This window comes from Chiloscyllium punctatum, chromosome 44 (assembly GCF_047496795.1).
Source record: "Chiloscyllium punctatum isolate Juve2018m chromosome 44, sChiPun1.3, whole genome shotgun sequence".
In the NCBI taxonomy this organism is placed as follows: domain Eukaryota; kingdom Metazoa; phylum Chordata; class Chondrichthyes; order Orectolobiformes; family Hemiscylliidae; genus Chiloscyllium; species Chiloscyllium punctatum.
The window spans coordinates 3,455,192-3,473,885 of NC_092782.1; the positions used below are offsets into that span (position 1 = coordinate 3,455,192).

The 18,694-nt window shown below is 40.8% G+C and overlaps 1 protein-coding gene across 1 annotated transcript in view; it reads right to left on the reverse strand.

Moving 5' to 3' along the window:
* LOC140466591 (uncharacterized) overlaps positions 1-18,694 on the reverse strand; it is a 119,837-nt gene that overhangs the window by 76,711 nt on the left and 24,432 nt on the right. The window contains 10 exon segments of the mRNA XM_072562043.1: positions 599-823; positions 1,701-1,763; positions 6,482-6,577; positions 7,894-7,925; positions 8,846-8,987; positions 9,394-9,519; positions 11,788-11,944; positions 12,027-12,266; positions 14,827-15,015; positions 15,113-15,217. Of these exon segments, the coding sequence (XP_072418144.1) occupies positions 599-823; positions 1,701-1,763; positions 6,482-6,577; positions 7,894-7,925; positions 8,846-8,987; positions 9,394-9,519; positions 11,788-11,944; positions 12,027-12,266; positions 14,827-15,015; positions 15,113-15,217 (1,375 nt within the window).

Genomic DNA, 18,694 nt, shown 5'->3' on the forward strand with positions numbered 1-18,694 from the left:
TCACTTACATTTAAATTTCAATTACATTTAATTTCTTTGTTAACAATGAAATTGTCCTGATTGTTAGAAATGATTTTGCTCACCAGTTGTAGAACTGACAGTTGTTGCAGTTATTGTGCTTGTCCCTGTTGTTGTGATCGCTTCTTTTGAAGAGAAAGACACACATGAAACAACATTGTATTCAATTTGATTTTGCCGTTGCATTAACGAAGTTCCATATTATTGATTCGTGATGCTGCATCATACTGTTCATAGCATTAGATTTATCATCTGTAATGGATTTTCACTGAACTATCTGAATACTTTATTGCCAATAGCATTCCTAAAACTAGACTTATTTTTCGTGTTTGACATGGCTATTACAAACTGAAGGTATACTGTGCTTCTAGAAACCTTGTATTGCCACTGTGATCATGCTGAATGTCATTGGCTGATCCACCTGCTTCAGAATATCAATGTTACCCATCTCCTGAAGAACTCTTTGACTTGCTGCCAGGCTTCATCAGCTGGTTGGAGATGAGGAAAGCACAACACAGTGACCTTGAGACACTTTGTAAACCATAGCCTCAACACCAGCACACATGAATTTTAGATTCACCAGGTGTGCTTGTTTCAGTGGAGGTTGTCCTTAGACCAATTGTCTTCGGAAGTGTTGTTGATGTTTGATTTTCACAGCAAACTCGAATTTGGTAGTCTGAACAAAATTCCTGTGATGAACTTTTGGGAAGACTACATAGCAATCCTACTCCTTTAATACACTTCACGTGGTCTGTTGATTCACTGGGTGGCCTTGAAGTGTTTTGGACAAATTGACACTGAATGTCTCCAATGGAATCACATAGAGAACACAATTGCTTGTGCACAGGGTTTATCAGTTCAACATCATTTGAATTGGAGGCGTTTGGTGTGTGTGTGTATTGGACCAGGAAGACCATTCAACAATAAGATAACCTATAGAAATGTTGGCCAATTTTTAACACCCACATGAAACATTAGAAAAGGAGCATTCTAAACTAGTAAGTAGCAAACCAGCATTTTTAACATTTAATGTCACTTTCAAAAATGCACAATTCTTTGTTGCTGGAAGTAAGCATATATCACCAGAATGTTAATCATCACACCATGTTCAGAGGAAATACTTCACACATGTTCTTATGCTAGAAGCCCAATGATTTATTGCAAAGTTCCAAACAAGTTGGAGGATTTGGAGCGCTGACTGTGTTTCTGGACACAGAGATGATGCCACATCTGCTGAATTACTTTAGACAAGTCTCTCTCTGTTCTGTCACATCATCATCATGCCAGCATTTTGCTTTGAGTCCTCACCTTGTTTTGTTAAAGTTGATGTTTGAGCAGACACTAAATGTGCAAAATGGGGAGGGGTAATCAATCATGTTGTGGTAAACCAATCCTGGGTATTGGGTTACACTGGTAATCATCAATTGTTAACATTTATCTGCATGTCAGGTGGGAACCCATCCTGATCTAATACCAGGGAGATTGTTTGCTGGAGATTAAAACTGTGGATGATGGTGATGTTCAAGTCTCAGGATGGCTCGTGATCCCACAAACTCCTGAGCTGTGAGAATGACATATCAAACTCAACTGACACTAGAATTTCACTGACCGAGGATTTAAATTGTCACCAATTCATCTTGTTTAATTATTTATCCTGTGGAATGAAAAAAGGCAGCACTCACCCGTTGTGGAAGTGACAGTTGAACTCGGTGTGGTGGTTATCCCTGTTGTTGTCGTTGTTTGTTCTGAAGTGAAACAAATGCAATCACATTCAATACGCCCAAGATGGGAGAGGACAGTATTGTGCAAATGTCAGCATCACAGAAATACAGACATATCCAATGCCAGATATCCTTGGTAGCTGTCTTGAGCACCCACTAGTGCCTGCCCCTTTTTTTCATTCAATAGTTAAATCAAGTTTTCTCTTCTTGAGTATAAATGAATTCAATTGACAGAAAACCAAACAAATTTACACTGACTGTGTTACAAAGTAAAATGACGGAATTGAGAGCTTTTGGGTTTCACCTCACAGGTAACCTATAATTCACTCACTGAAAATGCCAAACCTCTTCTCAACATATTTTTGCAGTTGCTTAATCTCATTCTTGCAAAATGTTTGTGATTTTATTCATGCATGCTGTTGCCTGCTGCTCATAATTGAAATGATTCAGCAGATCAACACCTGCAACATTCACTCACTATTTTTAAAGATCTGTTCCATTCACATTAAACGCTGAGGCTAAATTAAAACATCTTTAATCAAGGAAGACCCGCTTCATATTTGTTTTCGATATAAATCATACTGAGGTTTTATTCAATATTTAAACCAGCAACTTAAATTCTCAAGCAGGAACTGACATCGGTGTAATTGATTTTTCTAAAGGACAGGCAAAAACATTAAGCATCCAACCAACACATTCCATTCCAACAGGGACATATTTGGGAAAAGAGAAAACTTGGCATGCATTTCATCAATTTTAATGTGCATACCATGACCACAAGTCAGAACGCTGAAGTACTGTGAATATTTTTAACTTATAGTTCCAAAATGTCATTTTCTATCATAAAAAAAAGGCTTATGTCATCTAAAATTGCTGCTGGTGCAATTTAAGCAACTGGGTGGAGAGAGAGAGAGAGATGTGAAAGGAACTTAAAACAACATACTTTCAAGAAGGTAAAAGTCAAGTCAAAACAGACTGGATTATCATCTCTTGTGACTGTGATGATGACACAGGGCTTGTTTTGAAATAAATCATTGCAAGTTATTTTACAATATTCAAGTCGTCAATCAGTGACTAATTTGTCCAGAATAACAAGGTATTGACTTCTGAGGACAATGGATAAAGTTTTAGCAGTATATTTGCATTTAAGGCTTTGCTCTCATATATTGTAAAAATAAGGTATTTTATGAATTATCTTAATGCTGTAAGCCATTTGCATTTCAATTCTGTTCTTTACTGATCATTTTATATTGACATTTGCATTTCTCTAATTTTTCTCTTTCAATTTTGAGTGCTTTCATTTTTCTGTAAGATGGTGACACAGAGAAGATCTATACATAACATATACATACCTTTTTAAGGCTTGCAATTAAAAAACTACCTCTGGGTATTGCAAAAGTAAATTCAGGGCCAGAGATGGATGCTTTTGTGCAAGGATACAATACAAAGCACTAATTGGCAAAAATGTTCAATAATGTAATATTTTGATTTGACGCTCAGCATTGTCAGACATGTTTTTAGTTCGCTGGTGTCTACATTTATTAGTAACAGAAAATTTGCGGCATGCAGTGACAGACTGGGCAAGGAAGGATTGTCTTCGATCTACCTTGGGCCTTGTCACCATATTTCAGGGACACTGCCAAAGGTGGGACCCAAACCTTAATTAAGCAAGAATCCACAACTCCTCCTTCCTAATGACAACCTTATTGGTCCACCAGAATATTAGCTGATGCCTTTGGAGTGGTCCGATGGGGATGAACTGAGGAGGCCAGTGGCAAAACTGGGAGATAGCAAACCCAAGGTTTCCAGTTTCCGTCAGAAATTTCAAGAGATTTTTGAAAGCAGTCTTACTGGTCACTTTAAGACCTGGGTCAATTAATTCTATTGATTATTGTCCTGTTTCACATCAGAGTCTGAAAAATAAGGTGGGCCACAAATTTAAATGATCAAATCATCCTGGGTCTTTTTTAGGGAAGGACTCCAGGTGACCAAATGATGCCAAATGAAAACATTGTGGATGCTGGGAATCTGAAACAAACACAGTCAGCATTTCTGTCGCATTTTCATTTTTGATGCTTCATTCAACTTTGTGTATGAGAATCACTTCTGTTGCGATTGGGTGTGGCAGATTGCATCCAGTTTTTGATATGATTGCTACTCCTCCTCCTCCTACTGTCCCCTCATCCACGACCTCACACCCCATCACCAAACCATCATCTCCCAGACCATACACAATCTCATCACTTCAGGGGATCTCCCAACCACAGCTTCCAACCTCATAGTTTGGGAGTCCCGCACTGCCCGATTCTACCTCCTACCCAAATCCACAAGACTGACTACCCCAGCCAACCTATCATCTCAGCCTGCTCCTGTCCCACCAAACTCATCTCCACCTACTTCGATACTGTCCTATCTCCCCGGTCCAGGAACTCCCCACATACATTCGGGACACCTCCCATGCCATTCACATCCTCCAAGACTTCCATTTCCCCAGCCCCCAGCCTCAACTTTTCCATGGATATACAATCCCTCTACACCTCCATCCACCATGACCTCCGTTTCTTCCTCTCCCAACGTCCCAACCAGTACCCTTCCACTGACACACTCAGTCGTTTGGCTGAACTGGTCCTCACCCTTAACAATTTCTCCTTTCAATCCTCCCACTTCCTCCAGATGAAAAGGGGAGCCATGGGCACCGCATGGGCCCCAGCTATGCCTGCCTCTTTGTCAGCTATGTAGAACAGTCTATTTTCTGTAGTTACACTGGCACCACTCCACACCTCTTCCTCCACTACATTGATGACAGTATTGGCATCACCTTGTGCTCCACGAGGAGGTCGAACAGTTCATCATCTTCACCAACACATTCTAACCCGACCTTAAATTCACCTAGACCATCTCTGATCATCCCTCCCCTTCCTTACCTCTCCATCTCCATCCATGAGGACCGTCTCAACACTGATCTTTTTTACAAACCTACCGATTCCCACAACTACCTGGATTACACATCCTCCCACCCTAACTCCTGCAAAAATGCCATCCCATATTCCCAATTCCTCTGTCTCCGCTGCATCTGCTCCCAGGAGGGCCAGTTACACCACAGAACACACCAGATGGCCTCCTTCTTTAAAGACCAAAATTTCCCCTCCCACATGGTTGAAGATGCCCTCCAAATGCATTTCATCCATGTCCCGGACTTCTGCCCTCGAACCCCACCCATCCAACTGCAACAAGGACAGATCCCCCCCAGTCCTCACGTTCCATCCCACCAACCTTCGCATAAATCGCATCATCCGCCAACATTTCCACCACCTACAAATGGACCCCACCACCAGGGATATATTTTCCCCCCACTCCTATCTGCTTTCCGCAAAGACTGTTCCCTCTGTGACCACCTGGTCAGTTCCACACCCCCACAACAAGCTACCCTCCCCTCTCCTGGCACCTTCCCCTGCCACCGCAGGAATTGTAAAACCTGCGCCCACACCTCACTCCTTACCGCCGTCCAAGACCCCAAAGGAGCCTTCCACATCCATCAAAGTTTCACCTGCACATCCACACATGTCATTTATTATATCCGTTGCTCCCGATGCAGTATCCTATACAATGGGGAGACTGGACACCTTCTCACAGAACACTTTAGAGAACATCTCTGGGACACCGGAACCAATCAACCCAACCGCCCAGTGGCTGAATATTTTAACTCCCCCTCCCACTCTGTCAAGAACATGCAGGTCCTGGGCCTCCTCTAACGCCACTCCCTCACCACCTGACTTCTGGAGGAAAAACGCATTATCTTCTGCATTGGTACCTTTTAACCCCAGGGCATCAATGTGGACTTCACCAGTTTCTTCATTTTCCCTCCTTCCACCTTACCCCAGTTCCAGCCTTTCAGCTCAGCACTGCCGTCAAGACCTGTCCCACCTGTCAATCTTCCTTCCCACCGATCCGCTCCACACTCCTCTCTGACCTATCACCTTCACCCCCACTTCCATCCACGTATTGCACTCTCAGCTACCTTTTCCCCAACCCGACCCCTCCTCTCAATTATCTCTCCACCCTCCGAGGCTCCCAGCTTCATTCCTGATGAAGGGCTCTGGCTTGAAACATCGATTTTCCTGCTCCTCGGATGCTGCCTGACCTGTTGTGCTTTTCCAACACATTCTCAACTCTGATCTCCAGCATCTGCAGACCTCACAGTCTACCAGTTTTTGAAACTTTATATATTCTTTTCCACATGAAAATTTGTACATTAATTCCTAATTTCTCCTCTTCCATCTTCTATTACTTTTGTTTACTAAATTGCAAACATTATTTACAGTTGTATTGTTAAAAGGCTCCTGTATATGTCTTTTAAGGCCACAAGAGATCTCAAAACTTCTCACACCAAATGAAACAATTCTTGTAATGTAGGAAACAGAACCATTTAGTGTGCACCAAGCTCCCAGTAATTTGAAAATGACCTATAATCTCTTCTTACAACATTGATTTAGGGATTAATATTAGCCAGCAAACACCCTCCATGTCCTTTTTTTTCAAAAAAAGTATACAAGGATTGGTTAAGTCTATTTGAGAAGGTAGTCAGGTCCTCCAATGAATCTCTTGACTAAAAATCAGGAAATGCAAAAATACATCACTTCCTCAGCACCTAATTGCAATGAAAATTCATGCTCAGCTCCTTTCTTAAAGGATGTTAAATAATGTTGTACATTATTACTTTACAAGTCTGGTTTCCTCTTTACCTGTGCTTGTTATTGTTGAAGAAGATGTAGTTGTCAATGACGTAAATGGAGTTGAAATGGATGATACGGTTGTGCTCACCGTTGTGGTTGTAAACCCTGTTGTGATAAACAGACCTAAAATAACTCTGCAGTTCTATTCTAATCATGACGATTTTTAGTTGTGTTACTCTGTTTCTAGACAGCATAAAACCAAATGTGCCATTGCGTATAAGGCCCACAACCAAACATTGAAACATGGAGGTCATAGAGTCACAAAGATGCATAGCATGGAAACTGACCCTTCAGTCCATATTAGCCAGATATATATCTTGCAGACAAGATATTGAGATATCTTGCAGATGCTGATGATACAGTTGGCATGGTAGATCATATTGGAGTCTTGAGCAGTACACAATATATATATTCAGTTCTAGAGTTATTGCTACATGAGGTCACTAAGCCATTTGAACTTGGTCCTTTGGCAATGTGACATTACAATTGATTTCAGTATGCCCAGGTTAAAGGTGTGAGCAGGATAGGAGTGGGTCTTATAATTAAAAATGGCCCAATAAAAATGTGACTGTGTGTGTCCTTTTTGCAATCCTAAAGATTCCATCACATGATGCATGTCTCTAATTATCCCACCTGCACATTCCCCAGTTGGACAGCCAGCACACCTATCCTCATGCAACAAGCCTTCCAAATCAATCAGGCAGAAAGTAGTTTGTTCACTACGCCTTGTATTATTCTGTATTATCACTCAAATCACCTTGTCTTTTGAAGCTCCGCAAATGTATAAGTAATAAGCCATTGATTTGAAAGAAAAAGATTTATTTTAATGCTGTGTGTTATTCTGTAAATTTGTCTTCAAATCCTGGAGAATCTCAACACAATCCTGGAGGTTGCCACTTCCAACTCAAGAGTTTACAATTACCATTGAAGTTTTCATATATATAATGGTCCCCCAGATCTAATATTGAATGATTGGCCGAACTAAAATGAAGCTCTCCAATAGTAACAGGGGCCGTACAGTGACTCAGTGGTTAGCACTGCTGCCTCACAGCGCCAGGGACATGGGTTCAATTCCAGCCTTGGGTGACTGTCTGTGTGGAGTTTGCACATTCTTTCCGTGTCTACACGGGTTTCCTCTAGGTGCTCCAATTCCCTCCCACAATCCAAAGATGTGCAGGTCAGGTGAATTGGCCATGCTAAATTGCGCCTAGTGTTAGGTGCATTAGTCAGAGGGAAATATAGGATAGTGGAATGGGTCTGGGTGGGTTATTATTTGGAGGGTCAGTGTGGACTTGTTGGGTCAAATGGCCTGTTTCCACACTGTAGGGAATCTAATCTAATCAGGGTCCTGCAGCAAAAAGAAGCAGATATTTCACATGCATTGAGCTAACAATTGAAGGCTGAGATGAAAAGTTACTTACGTTCGCATTGTGTGGCTCCATTGGTACACATGCTGGTATAAATGAAACAAATAAGGTATTACAACAAGGTACAAGTATAAAGTGCTTTACAGAATGAATGGGTGCCAAGCAATGAGACGAAAGAGAAAAAAATATTGCAGCCTCTCTTTCAGTATTTGGGAAACTTTTAAATACAAGGGAGAGGGTGACAAAGGAGAATTGGTAAAAAATTGACTTTCTGATGAAATGTTCACAGTGACTGACAGGTCAGCTGCTAAAGCTGTGATGGAAGGAACAAGGAACGACAAATAGGCTGGTCTTGGAAAACCAGAAATCAAGGAAAAGTAGAAATTGCAGAAGGAAACTACATATACTGGTAAGGAAGAGATGAAAGACAGAGTAAAGAAAGTAATGTTGATTTTTTGAGAGCAGCAAGGGGAATTTTTTGGAGAGCACTGCAAAATCTATTTGATATTTAATTATCAAAATGTGTATTCTGAAAGTTATTATTTCAATCTGAAATTCATAAAATTGCTTTTATTCTGTGAAGACTTAGAGTCACAAAGAATTTCCCTTTGCAATTAATCAAAATGTGTGCTAAATCAACTGCAAATATCAGGTCTGATGAAGGAGCGTCGCCCCGAAAGCGAGTGTGCTTCCAATTAAACCTGTTGGACTATAACCTGGTGTTTTGTGATTTTTAACTTTGTACACCCCAGTCCAACACTGGCATCTCCAAATCATGGCAAGTATGATTGAATTTGATCCAGTTTGATTCTGGCTGAAAGAAAAATGCCCCTAATTTGGAAATGGAATGAAAGGTAACTTATTGAGAATGGCTCTCTATAACAATTCGAGGTGGATGAATTAAACATAAAGGTATGAAGGATCCAGGTGAATTCCAATTATTATCTTGCATTCAGATTGAGAATTGTGATCAAACAAAGTCACTGCATTGACAAGGATACTATACCATTCTTCACAGGCATTCCATGTTATTTCACCGGGTTGCAGTATTCTTCCATCATAATAACAAGTACATTGGGGTAGTGTAACACACTTCATTGTATTTTCATCCAAATAAGGAGCATTCTCTGGGCATTTAGCATAACAACCTAAACAGTGAGAAATAAAATCACCATGATAACATACATAAACTCCTTTAATATTGGATATCTTAGGTGATAGCAGAAAATTAACAGCACGAGTCAGAAACCAAAATATTTGTGCTTTTCTCTAACAAAAATCAATCAGTTCTTAGTTAGATTTTGAGCATGCACTAAAAGATAAGTCAGAAGATTCTCTGGGCTGGAATACATGATTGCATGGGATGGGATCAGAAGATACACAAAATCTTTTTATGGTTCATTGATCATTATAAACTGAATCTTTGTGAATCTTTCTCATTTAATTGAGGAACCTTAATTAGTCAATTATTATTACAATAGGACCATAGTCAGACCCTGTTTTGTGCCTTCAATTTTTTTTTTAATTTCTGATTAAATAAAATGAAAACACAACCTTCAAGATTTGCAGATAACTTCTTTGCGATGGAATGGTCTGAGCAGGTTTTTGTTGTCAGTGTTCCACATGGCTGATAATGCCAACTACATTCACCAGGAGCATTATAATAATCACAATACACAGCTGTAATGTAAAAGAAAAATTAAAATGTGATCATTAGTCATTCACTCAGTTCCTAATGTAAACACTATTTAACCATTCATGCAAAATACATATTGGTCTGATGTTTCATGGGAAGGGAGAGGGTTTCCAATCTGACAGCACCCAGAACCATAATTCCAGAAATACTGCCCTTGAGTGCGGTGCCCCCAATTTTTGCTAGAGTGGAAACAGTTTGCACGTACTTGGATTCACCATGGCAGTTGTGCAAGTAAGAGTGCACCTGCCTTTAAACATACCCACATTTATATTTTCCCTGGTGGGATTTCCAAACTGCAATATATGGCCCTCACACTTCTCAGTAAAATCTCAAAGCTTGCTGACGTTATTGGGAGAGTAGCATACCTTTCTAGAGATGCTCCAGGAGAAGCTTGGGAGAGTTAAAGCATCCTTTGGGAGAGATCACATACCATTTGGAATTATAAAGAGTAGACACAAATGTGTGTAAAATGTGGATAGATTCAAGGGCGTTGTGAACCCTTTCAGGTCTATAAACCCCGCCCTTTAAATTTTAAAGATTTTACACTTTAAAAAAGTCAGTGCTTGTAATTTAATGCCATAAATTGACATAATCCATAGGTTTTCTGCTGCATGAATTGTGTAATAATGGGTCACAGTGTGATGCCTACCAGATTAAACTTTGATTGACAGCTCCATAGTCTTTGATGTGGGACTATGTATCCAATTTCTACATATAAAGGATTATGCAATTGCAGGGATGTAAGTGTACTGATTGGGTTTTTAGCAATAAAAGTTTTTCTTTAAATAATGAAGTCATTAATAGACTTTATTTTATGTAGTATCTGCATGAATCCTGAGGTCTGGCCATTCTGGGTGAGGATGGTGGAAGGTGTAAGGATAAAGTTGGTGAATGTGGCACAGTTTGGCATAAATTGATACTAAGTTGTAAAATAGACTATACATCTCTGTTGGGAGTGAGTACAAAGGAATGGGGTTATAAAGGCTTATGGCAGTGAGTAAAGGAGGATAGCTTTACAAGGTGGATAGGAGGAGCCATGATGGTGGGGAGGTGGGCATAGACTGGCATGAAGGTTTATGGGGACGGGGGGAGAGAAACACAGCTTAGTATTTATGGTATTAAGGCTGTGAGTGTGTGGAGGAGGTATGAGGAAGTATGAGTTGGCATGCATTGGACATGGCAGAATGTCGTGGGTGAAGGGCTGAGCACAATGGGAGTGAATGTGCTAAGTTTTGAATTATTGATTTTCAGCTCTCGCAGGGACAAAGTCTGAATCACTGAAATGCCCTTTCACACAGCTCCCCCTGCTCAGATGCAGCAGCTCCTGTGGCTGGCTACTGCATTGTTTCCAGGGATGTTGGGCATAACTCTCAAAATACCCATAAAAACAGCTGGGACATATTGCCTAAGTTGGATTTGTATCTGTGCTCCAATTACAATCTAGTCCATTTATATTAGGCTACTGTTAAACATGCTAGTCATTGGTCTGGACTGTTAAACTATGCCAAAGCCTGAGAGTTCCAGTGACAGCAATACCAGGAGCCTAGACAATGCTATTCAGCTATTTCTAAAAGGCTAGGATGATAGATGAAGCACCTTTAGACAATCAGGATGGCACAGGAGAATTAGCATGAGCATCAATGTCAACATCAAACAAATTGCATTCGCTCATTATTTCATGTATAACCTCAATTACAGTGATGGTCATGATGATGTGTAGAACACTCCCAGTGTTAAAGGACACTAGAAATGTAGGAAGTGGATGGTAGCAGTCAATAAGACTGCAAGTGGCCACAGTTTCTCTTGATTATCCACAAACAAGGACATTAATTAAGCCAAACATTTCAGATTAGACATATAATAGTAGAATGGAGAGGCAGCCATTGATAAAAATATAAATGACTTTACTTATAATAATAAGTGTGCAGGATGGCTGAACTGCATTTGGTTGATTGGATGAAAATCACTTCCCATGATACAAAGGAATGAGAAAAAGGCCAACTGCTAACACAGGGTCCAAATCGATTGTTCCAAAATGCCCTATCCACTAAGCTCTAGTAGAAGATAAATGTAATTTTATGATCAAAAAGATGAGAATTTGAAAAGGAAAACATTGATTGTCACAGTTAAATGAATTACAAAAATTATTGACAACAGCAAAAAGCACCTAATTTAAACACAATTTTAAATTTCTTGCAGATATTGTTGAAAACTACAAGATATCACATTATGCTTCAGACATGTCAACTTACGACACAGGTCTGGAGTTCTCCAGCGAATACAAACATCAACCTTGTTACAAGCTTCTGCGTACACTGCTACTGCGGTACAGAAACCCAGATATTTTCCCTCCAAATCACAAGCACAAGCTTCTTCGACACAAGCATCATAATATGGAGTTGGGTTTACCTGATAAAGTACCATAGGATTAGAAATCACTGGAGCTTTTTGTAAGAATTTCATATCTCTGCATAATTGTTCATCACTTTACCTTTTTATGGCAAGCTTGAAAGACTGCACTATTGATTATGTTGCATCTTTTCTGAGCCCAGGCTAAACAATATGGATTTCTGTCACAAGGGAATGTTTGATTCTTTGTATTAGGGCAGGAGTGCATTGTCTTCCAACTGTTGCCAAGCTCCACAGGACTGGTCACCACCACGTTCCACTTTGTTTTCAAATCATCTTCAATGTCTTCATTGAAATTTCCACAAAGGCCACAAACTTTATTCTGAACAGCACAAAAAGAATTAAACCAGTAGAGAATATTACAAAACTGTAATGTATGTTCCATAATTCTTTCCAAGATAATCCAAGATTGAGAACAAGTTCTGGAATAGATCAGTTCTGCTTCTGGAATGTCATTGCAATTCAGGTGAGGTGTCTCCGTAGGCTGTTAATCTCTATAAGGGTCTACTGTACTTCAAGAAGCCAATTCACTTGATTGAAAAAAAATCTAGAATTGAATTTCGATAAGGTTACTTTGGAGCTATTATTGATAGTGCTATCATTGCCTGTAAAGTACTTTGAAGTGACCTGGTGCTCTGAAAGGTGCTAGGGAATTGCAGGTTCTTGCTTTCTTCACAGGTGAACAAAACCTGGATGTACCTTTGCATGTGTTTTTGGAATAACTGGTGTGGACTCTTCATAAATACACCATTACAACATTATACTGGCAGTTGCCATTACAAATGTGGATATATGCATTTAAAATGGGAATATAAGAACAATACATAACTTTAAAAAGAATAATGATAAATATCAATACATCATAATCCCCACAACCTCTCATTTATGAACTTCTATTCAGAACTGACCTTTCAGTTGACCTAAATGGTTCCTTGTTTGCAAAGTCTCAGGGAATTAGTAAATTGTGTATTTAAATTTCTCATATTCTCATGGTGTGAGTTTGTCACAGTTTCATTTTGAAATGTGTAAATTGATAATCAAAACCCATTATATGTGCCTGAATGATCTTGACAATAGGTGGCAGCACAGGAGTAGGCTTCTGAAGTGTCCCATTAAATTCATTGTTCTAATTGTTTTTCTGCTTCCAGATATGTAATTTAATCCTCTATGCTAAACATCTACCAAAAATACTTTGAAAGAATGCATTCTGGTGGTGTTGAATAACAGTGTTTCACTGTATAATGGCTCTGTTTTGCATTCTTACGCTGGTGTTCCGACCTCTTGGCCTCAAATCAACCTCGCAAGGACCTGCCTTTGCTGCTTAATTCTGTTGGACTATAACCTGGTGTTGTGTGATTTTTAATTTTGTACACCCCAGTCCAACACCGGCATCTGCAAATCATGACTACTATCAACACCACTAACCGCTGGCTTAAATAGAAGAGGATCTCCAAGAAGATTGCACATATTGACACAAACATCAAGTTTAAATTTTTGCTATAAATTCTGTGTGTTACGATCGAGCCCTCCACTATCACCTGATGAAGGAGCATCGCGCCGAAAGCTAGTATGCTTCCAATTAAACCTGTTGGACTATAACCTGGTGTTGTGTGTTTCCTATAATGTTACTGTAGTGAGTAGAATCAGATGGATCTCATTGACAATGAGATTCTTGATTGGGATTGTTAACATGGACTAACGAGGGAGCCCTGGCTGACAGATGTAAATAGGAGATTGAAAGAGTCCCCTCAGTCTAGGGGCTGGTTCTGAGCTGGTTGTTTAGAGCCCAAGTACTATGCACATGTAAATAAAGAGTGACTTGTTGATGGGATACCAGTCTCTGTGCAGTTATTGTGGTTACGATATTGAATAACTAAAACTAAAAGAAATTCTTCAATTCATGTAGCATCTTCCATGAGTGTGGATGCATCAAAGCAGAATCAAGGACTTTATTTGTTGAATTGTTGACATGAAATGTAGGAAAAATGTACTTGCAGATAGCACAGACTGACAAATGTCAGTTCGAGTATGGTCACTTAATTTGTTTTGTATAAAGCTTTATCCAAATGATGGAGATTCTGACAGTGCAGCACTCTGTGAGCTGCACTAGAATATTACAATAAGGCAGCACAGTGGTTAGCAGTGTTGCCTCACTATGCCAGAAACCCAGGTTGAATTCTATCCTTTGGTGACTGTCTGTGTAGAGTTTGTACATTCTGCACCCCCCTTCCCCAATGTCTAAGAGGGTTTTCTCCAGATGCACCAGTTTCCTCCCACAGTCCACAGATGTACAGTTTAGGTGGATTCGCCATGCTAAATTGCCCATAGTTTTCAGAAATGTGCAGGCTTGATGAATTAGCCATGGGCAATGCTGGGCTACAAAGATTGGGTTGGGGTGTGGTTCTGGGAGGGATGCTCTTTGAAGGACCAGTGCAGATGCAATGGGCTGAATGGTCTCTTTCTGCACTGTTTTCCACAGTTGACTGAAACCCACAACCTTCTGATTCTAAGAGTGTTGACAACCGAATGGAGGTTGATCGCCAAATTACTAAACATTACAGAAGTTATTATTCACTCCATTATTTCCACCTCACTGCTATTGTTGATCCTAAGTGCACTCTGAAGTGTGGTTGGTCTGCTTTCACAAACTCTAGTCTATGCCTCCCAGTCATTGTTCCCTTTTGTATTGAACTGTCCAGAAATTTCTCCATCTTTCCTTCATAGTGTTTATACTGTGTTCTGGTGTTTCAGTTAGCATGTCTTAAAATATTATTGTTGTTTAAATTAATCAGGTACCATAGTAAATTCCGGTTTCTGATTATGTTTTCTGTATTGATGAACTGATGTGAGGGAGTGGTTATGAATGTCCAGACTTTACTTACCTTCCACTTTGCATCCAGTGTGACTGACAGTCTTGTACGTTTGTCCCATATCACAGTGATCCCATTAGAAAATCTCAGGACTAAATACAATCCAACAGTGTGAAGTGTGTAGAGATTATCTGTGCACTGAGTTTTCCCAAGGGACACCTCAGTTACTCCATTCCCACTCAAGAGAATTAGTTCTCGATCCTGTAAGAAAATAAAGGAATTTATAATGTAATCATTTCAGATTAGCTCATGTACTAAAATACCCAATATAACCCCAAGCTATTAATCAAACACACACCTCAAATAAAATCCTGATATTCCGTGAACATGTCACTCCATTTTCACAGCAGGGAACACTCTCCACCAGTATTTGGAATGTACCAATTGCTCGTTGACATTGATCCTAAAATTAAATTGAGTGAAATTGTGAATTGAGACCTTGGCACATAATCTGGGATGAATGCCAGCAGATCAATTCAAAGGTAATCTGTACCTTTTCAATGAAAGAAAAGCATTCATGACTAAATTTATCTTGATCTTTCAAATTGTAATAAGAGGAACACTTAAATAAACTTCCCTTCCTGCTCCCAACTCACCTCACCCAAGGATTCATCCTAAACCGTGTCCATTTATAAACTACATATTATATAATTACTTCATCCAAATCATAAACATTTTCACTCCATTAATAAGATGCCTATTCCCACCTCCATAATATCACCTGACTCTGCCCTTACCTCAGCTGATTTGCTGTTGCCATCTCTAAACTTCCTGACCAACTATCCACATTCTACCCTTCATAAACATGAAGTGACTCAAAGTTCTGCTGTCCACTCTGAAGTTGCATCCAATTGCACGCTGTAAAATACTGTGCTGACTGACCTGACCTAGCATTCAGTTAAAGCAATGCATTATGTTTAAAGTTCTTGTCTGCATTCTCTAATCATGGACTGACCCTCCCTATCTCCGGAATCTTTTCTGGCTATCCAACTTTCCAACATATTTGCATTCCTTTAATTTGAATCTCTTTAGCATTCTCAACCTTAGTTATTCCACTGTAACCATGCCATCAGCTGGCAAGATACTTAAATTCTTGAATTCCCTCTTGAAACCACCATCATCGGATATCTCTCTTTCTCCTTTAAGGTAGTTTTTAAAAACTGTCTCATTGACCAAGCTTTTGGTGACCTGACTGAATATTTACAGTGGCTAATAGCATCCCTCTGAAGCTCACTCAGATGTTGGCTTATGTTAAAGGTGCTGTGTTTCAATTGCTGTTATATTGATCCCAAGTGGACGCAAAGACCCAAAAGTGGGAAAGGCAGGGCTTTATTGAACCTTGGAGAAGAGGCTGGACCTTGTGGATTATGGGGAGAGAAGCAGAATCTTATAGATCATGGAGGAAAGAGACAGGGCTGGCAGCTTTAAGTAAACGTTAGAAACTAAAATCACCATCGTTATGACTGAAGAGTTACTCTCATTTCAGCAGATCGAATAGATGGTTTTGTTTTGAGACATTTTCAGCCTGTCTCACTTATGTCCAAGCAAAAATTTGGAGTGTGTCTGTGAGCATTTCTGGCCAGGTTTTCTAGGCTGTGATATCTGCTACATGTGGGCCTGTGTGATCATTAATTGAGACTAGAATCGAACTCAGATACAATACTATCGTGAGAAAGTGAGGACTGCAGATGCTGGTGATCAGAATCAAAACATGTGGTGCTGGAAAAGCACATCTGGTCAGGCAGTATCCGAGGAGCAGGAGAACCAACATCTTAAGCATAAGCCCTTCATCAGTAATGTGGAGTGGGAAAAGGGACGAGAGATAAAAAGGAGGTGGGGTGAGGCTGGGGGGAAGGTAGGTGGGAAGGTGATATGTAGATGAAGGTGGGGTGTAATTGGGATTGATCTGTGGTGAGAGTAGAGCAGTTGGATGGAAAGGAAGATAGGCAGGTAGGACAGAACAAAAGTGCAGTTCTGAGTTGGAGGGTTGGATCTGGGATGTGATAGGGGGAGGAGAGATTTGGAAACTAGTGAAGCTGATGTTGATGCCATAAGGTGGTGGGTCCCAAGGTGGAAGATGAAGCATTCTTCCTCCAGTTGGCAGGTGGCTTGGATTTGGCAGTGGAGGAGATCCAGGATTTGCATGTCCTTGGGGGAGTGGGAGAGGGAATTGAAGTGGTTGGCCACAGGGCAGTGGAGTTGTTTGGTGCATGCAGACCAGAGTAATTTGAGCTAAGGACCTAACTAACCAACATATGGTACTGATGTATTCAAGATCATGATCATACCAGACTTGATAAAAAACAGAAGCCCAACAGTTTCCAGTACAATGCAAATGCAAATTGAGATATTTCTATCAATCCCAATGTATTCACATAGCTTGGATTTTGCACGATCCTGTATCATGATCCTGCTTTTTAGTCTTTGTACAAACCCATTCTTTGTAAACTCTGGAAAAGAAAACTCTTTTGTGAGCAATTGATGCTGTTGAAAAACTAAACTGAAATTTACCAAATATTGATTGAAATAAATACCATAAGATAAGGTTATCAATGAAAATGCAGAGAAAATGAGGACTGCAGATGCTGGAGATCAGAGTCGAGTGTGTGGTGCTGGAAAAGCACAGCATCTGAGGAGCAGGAAAGTCGACGTTTCGGGCATAAGCCCTTCATCATGAATGAGGGAAATGGCCCAAGGGAGCCGAGAGGTAAATGGGAGGGGGTGGGGCTGGAGGGAAGGTAGCTGGGAGTACGATAGTAGATGAACGTGGAGGGGTTGATATATCAGAGAGGAGAGTGGAGCGGATAGATGGGAAGGGAGATGAATAGGCAGGGCAGTTCAAGAATGTGGTGCCAAATTGGAAGGTTGGATCTGGGATAAGGTGGGGGGAGGGGGAAATGGGGAAACTGGTGAAATCCACATTGATCCCGTATGGTTGGAGGGTTCCAAGATGGAAGATGAGGCGTTCTTCCTCCAGGCTTCCGGTGGCTAGAGTTTGGCTGTAGAGGAGGCCCAGGACTTGCATGTCCTTGATGAAGTGAGAGGGGGGGGTTAAAGTGTTTGGCCCACAAGGCAGTGGGTTTGTTCAGTGCGGGTGTCCCAGAGATGTTTTCTGAAAAGATCCGCAAGTTGGTGTCCTGTCTCTCCAATGCAGATGAAACCACGTCGAGAGCAATGAATACAGTAGATGACATGTGGAAGGACAGGGAAATCTCTGTCAGATGTGGAAGGATCATTTGGGGCCTTAGACGGAGGTGAGGATGAAGATGTGTGTGCAAGTTTTGCACTTCTTGCAGTGACAGGGAAGGTGCCAAGAGGGAAGGGTGGGTTGGTGGTGGGTGTGGACCGAACAAGGGAGTCATGAAGGGAATGGTCTCTGCAAAATGCTAAAAGGGATGAGGTGGGAAATATATCCTGAGTGGTGGCGTCTGTTTGTAGGTGGTAGAAAAGGCAGAGGATAATGCAATGTGTCCAGAGAGTGGTGGGGTGGAAGGTCCTTGTTGCAATTGGAATGGTGGGGTTCGAGGTGGAAGTGTGGGAAGTGGAGGAGATATGTTGGAAGGCATCATCAGCCAAGTGGGAGGGGAAATTGTGATCTTTGAAGAAAGAGGCCATCTGAGATGTCCCATAGTAGAATTGGTCCTCCTGGGAGCAGATGCGGTAGAGGCAGAGGAATTGGGAATAAGGAATAGTATTTTTAAAGGAGGCAGGGTAGGAGGTGTAGTCTGGGTAGCTGTGGGAGTCCATGGGTTTGCAGTAGATGTCTGTGTTGAGTTGGTCGCTGGAAATGGAGATGGAAAGGTCGAGGAAGGGGAGGGAGTTGTTCGAGATGGTCCAGGTGAACTTGAGGTCGGGGAGGAAGGTGCTTGTGAAGTTGATG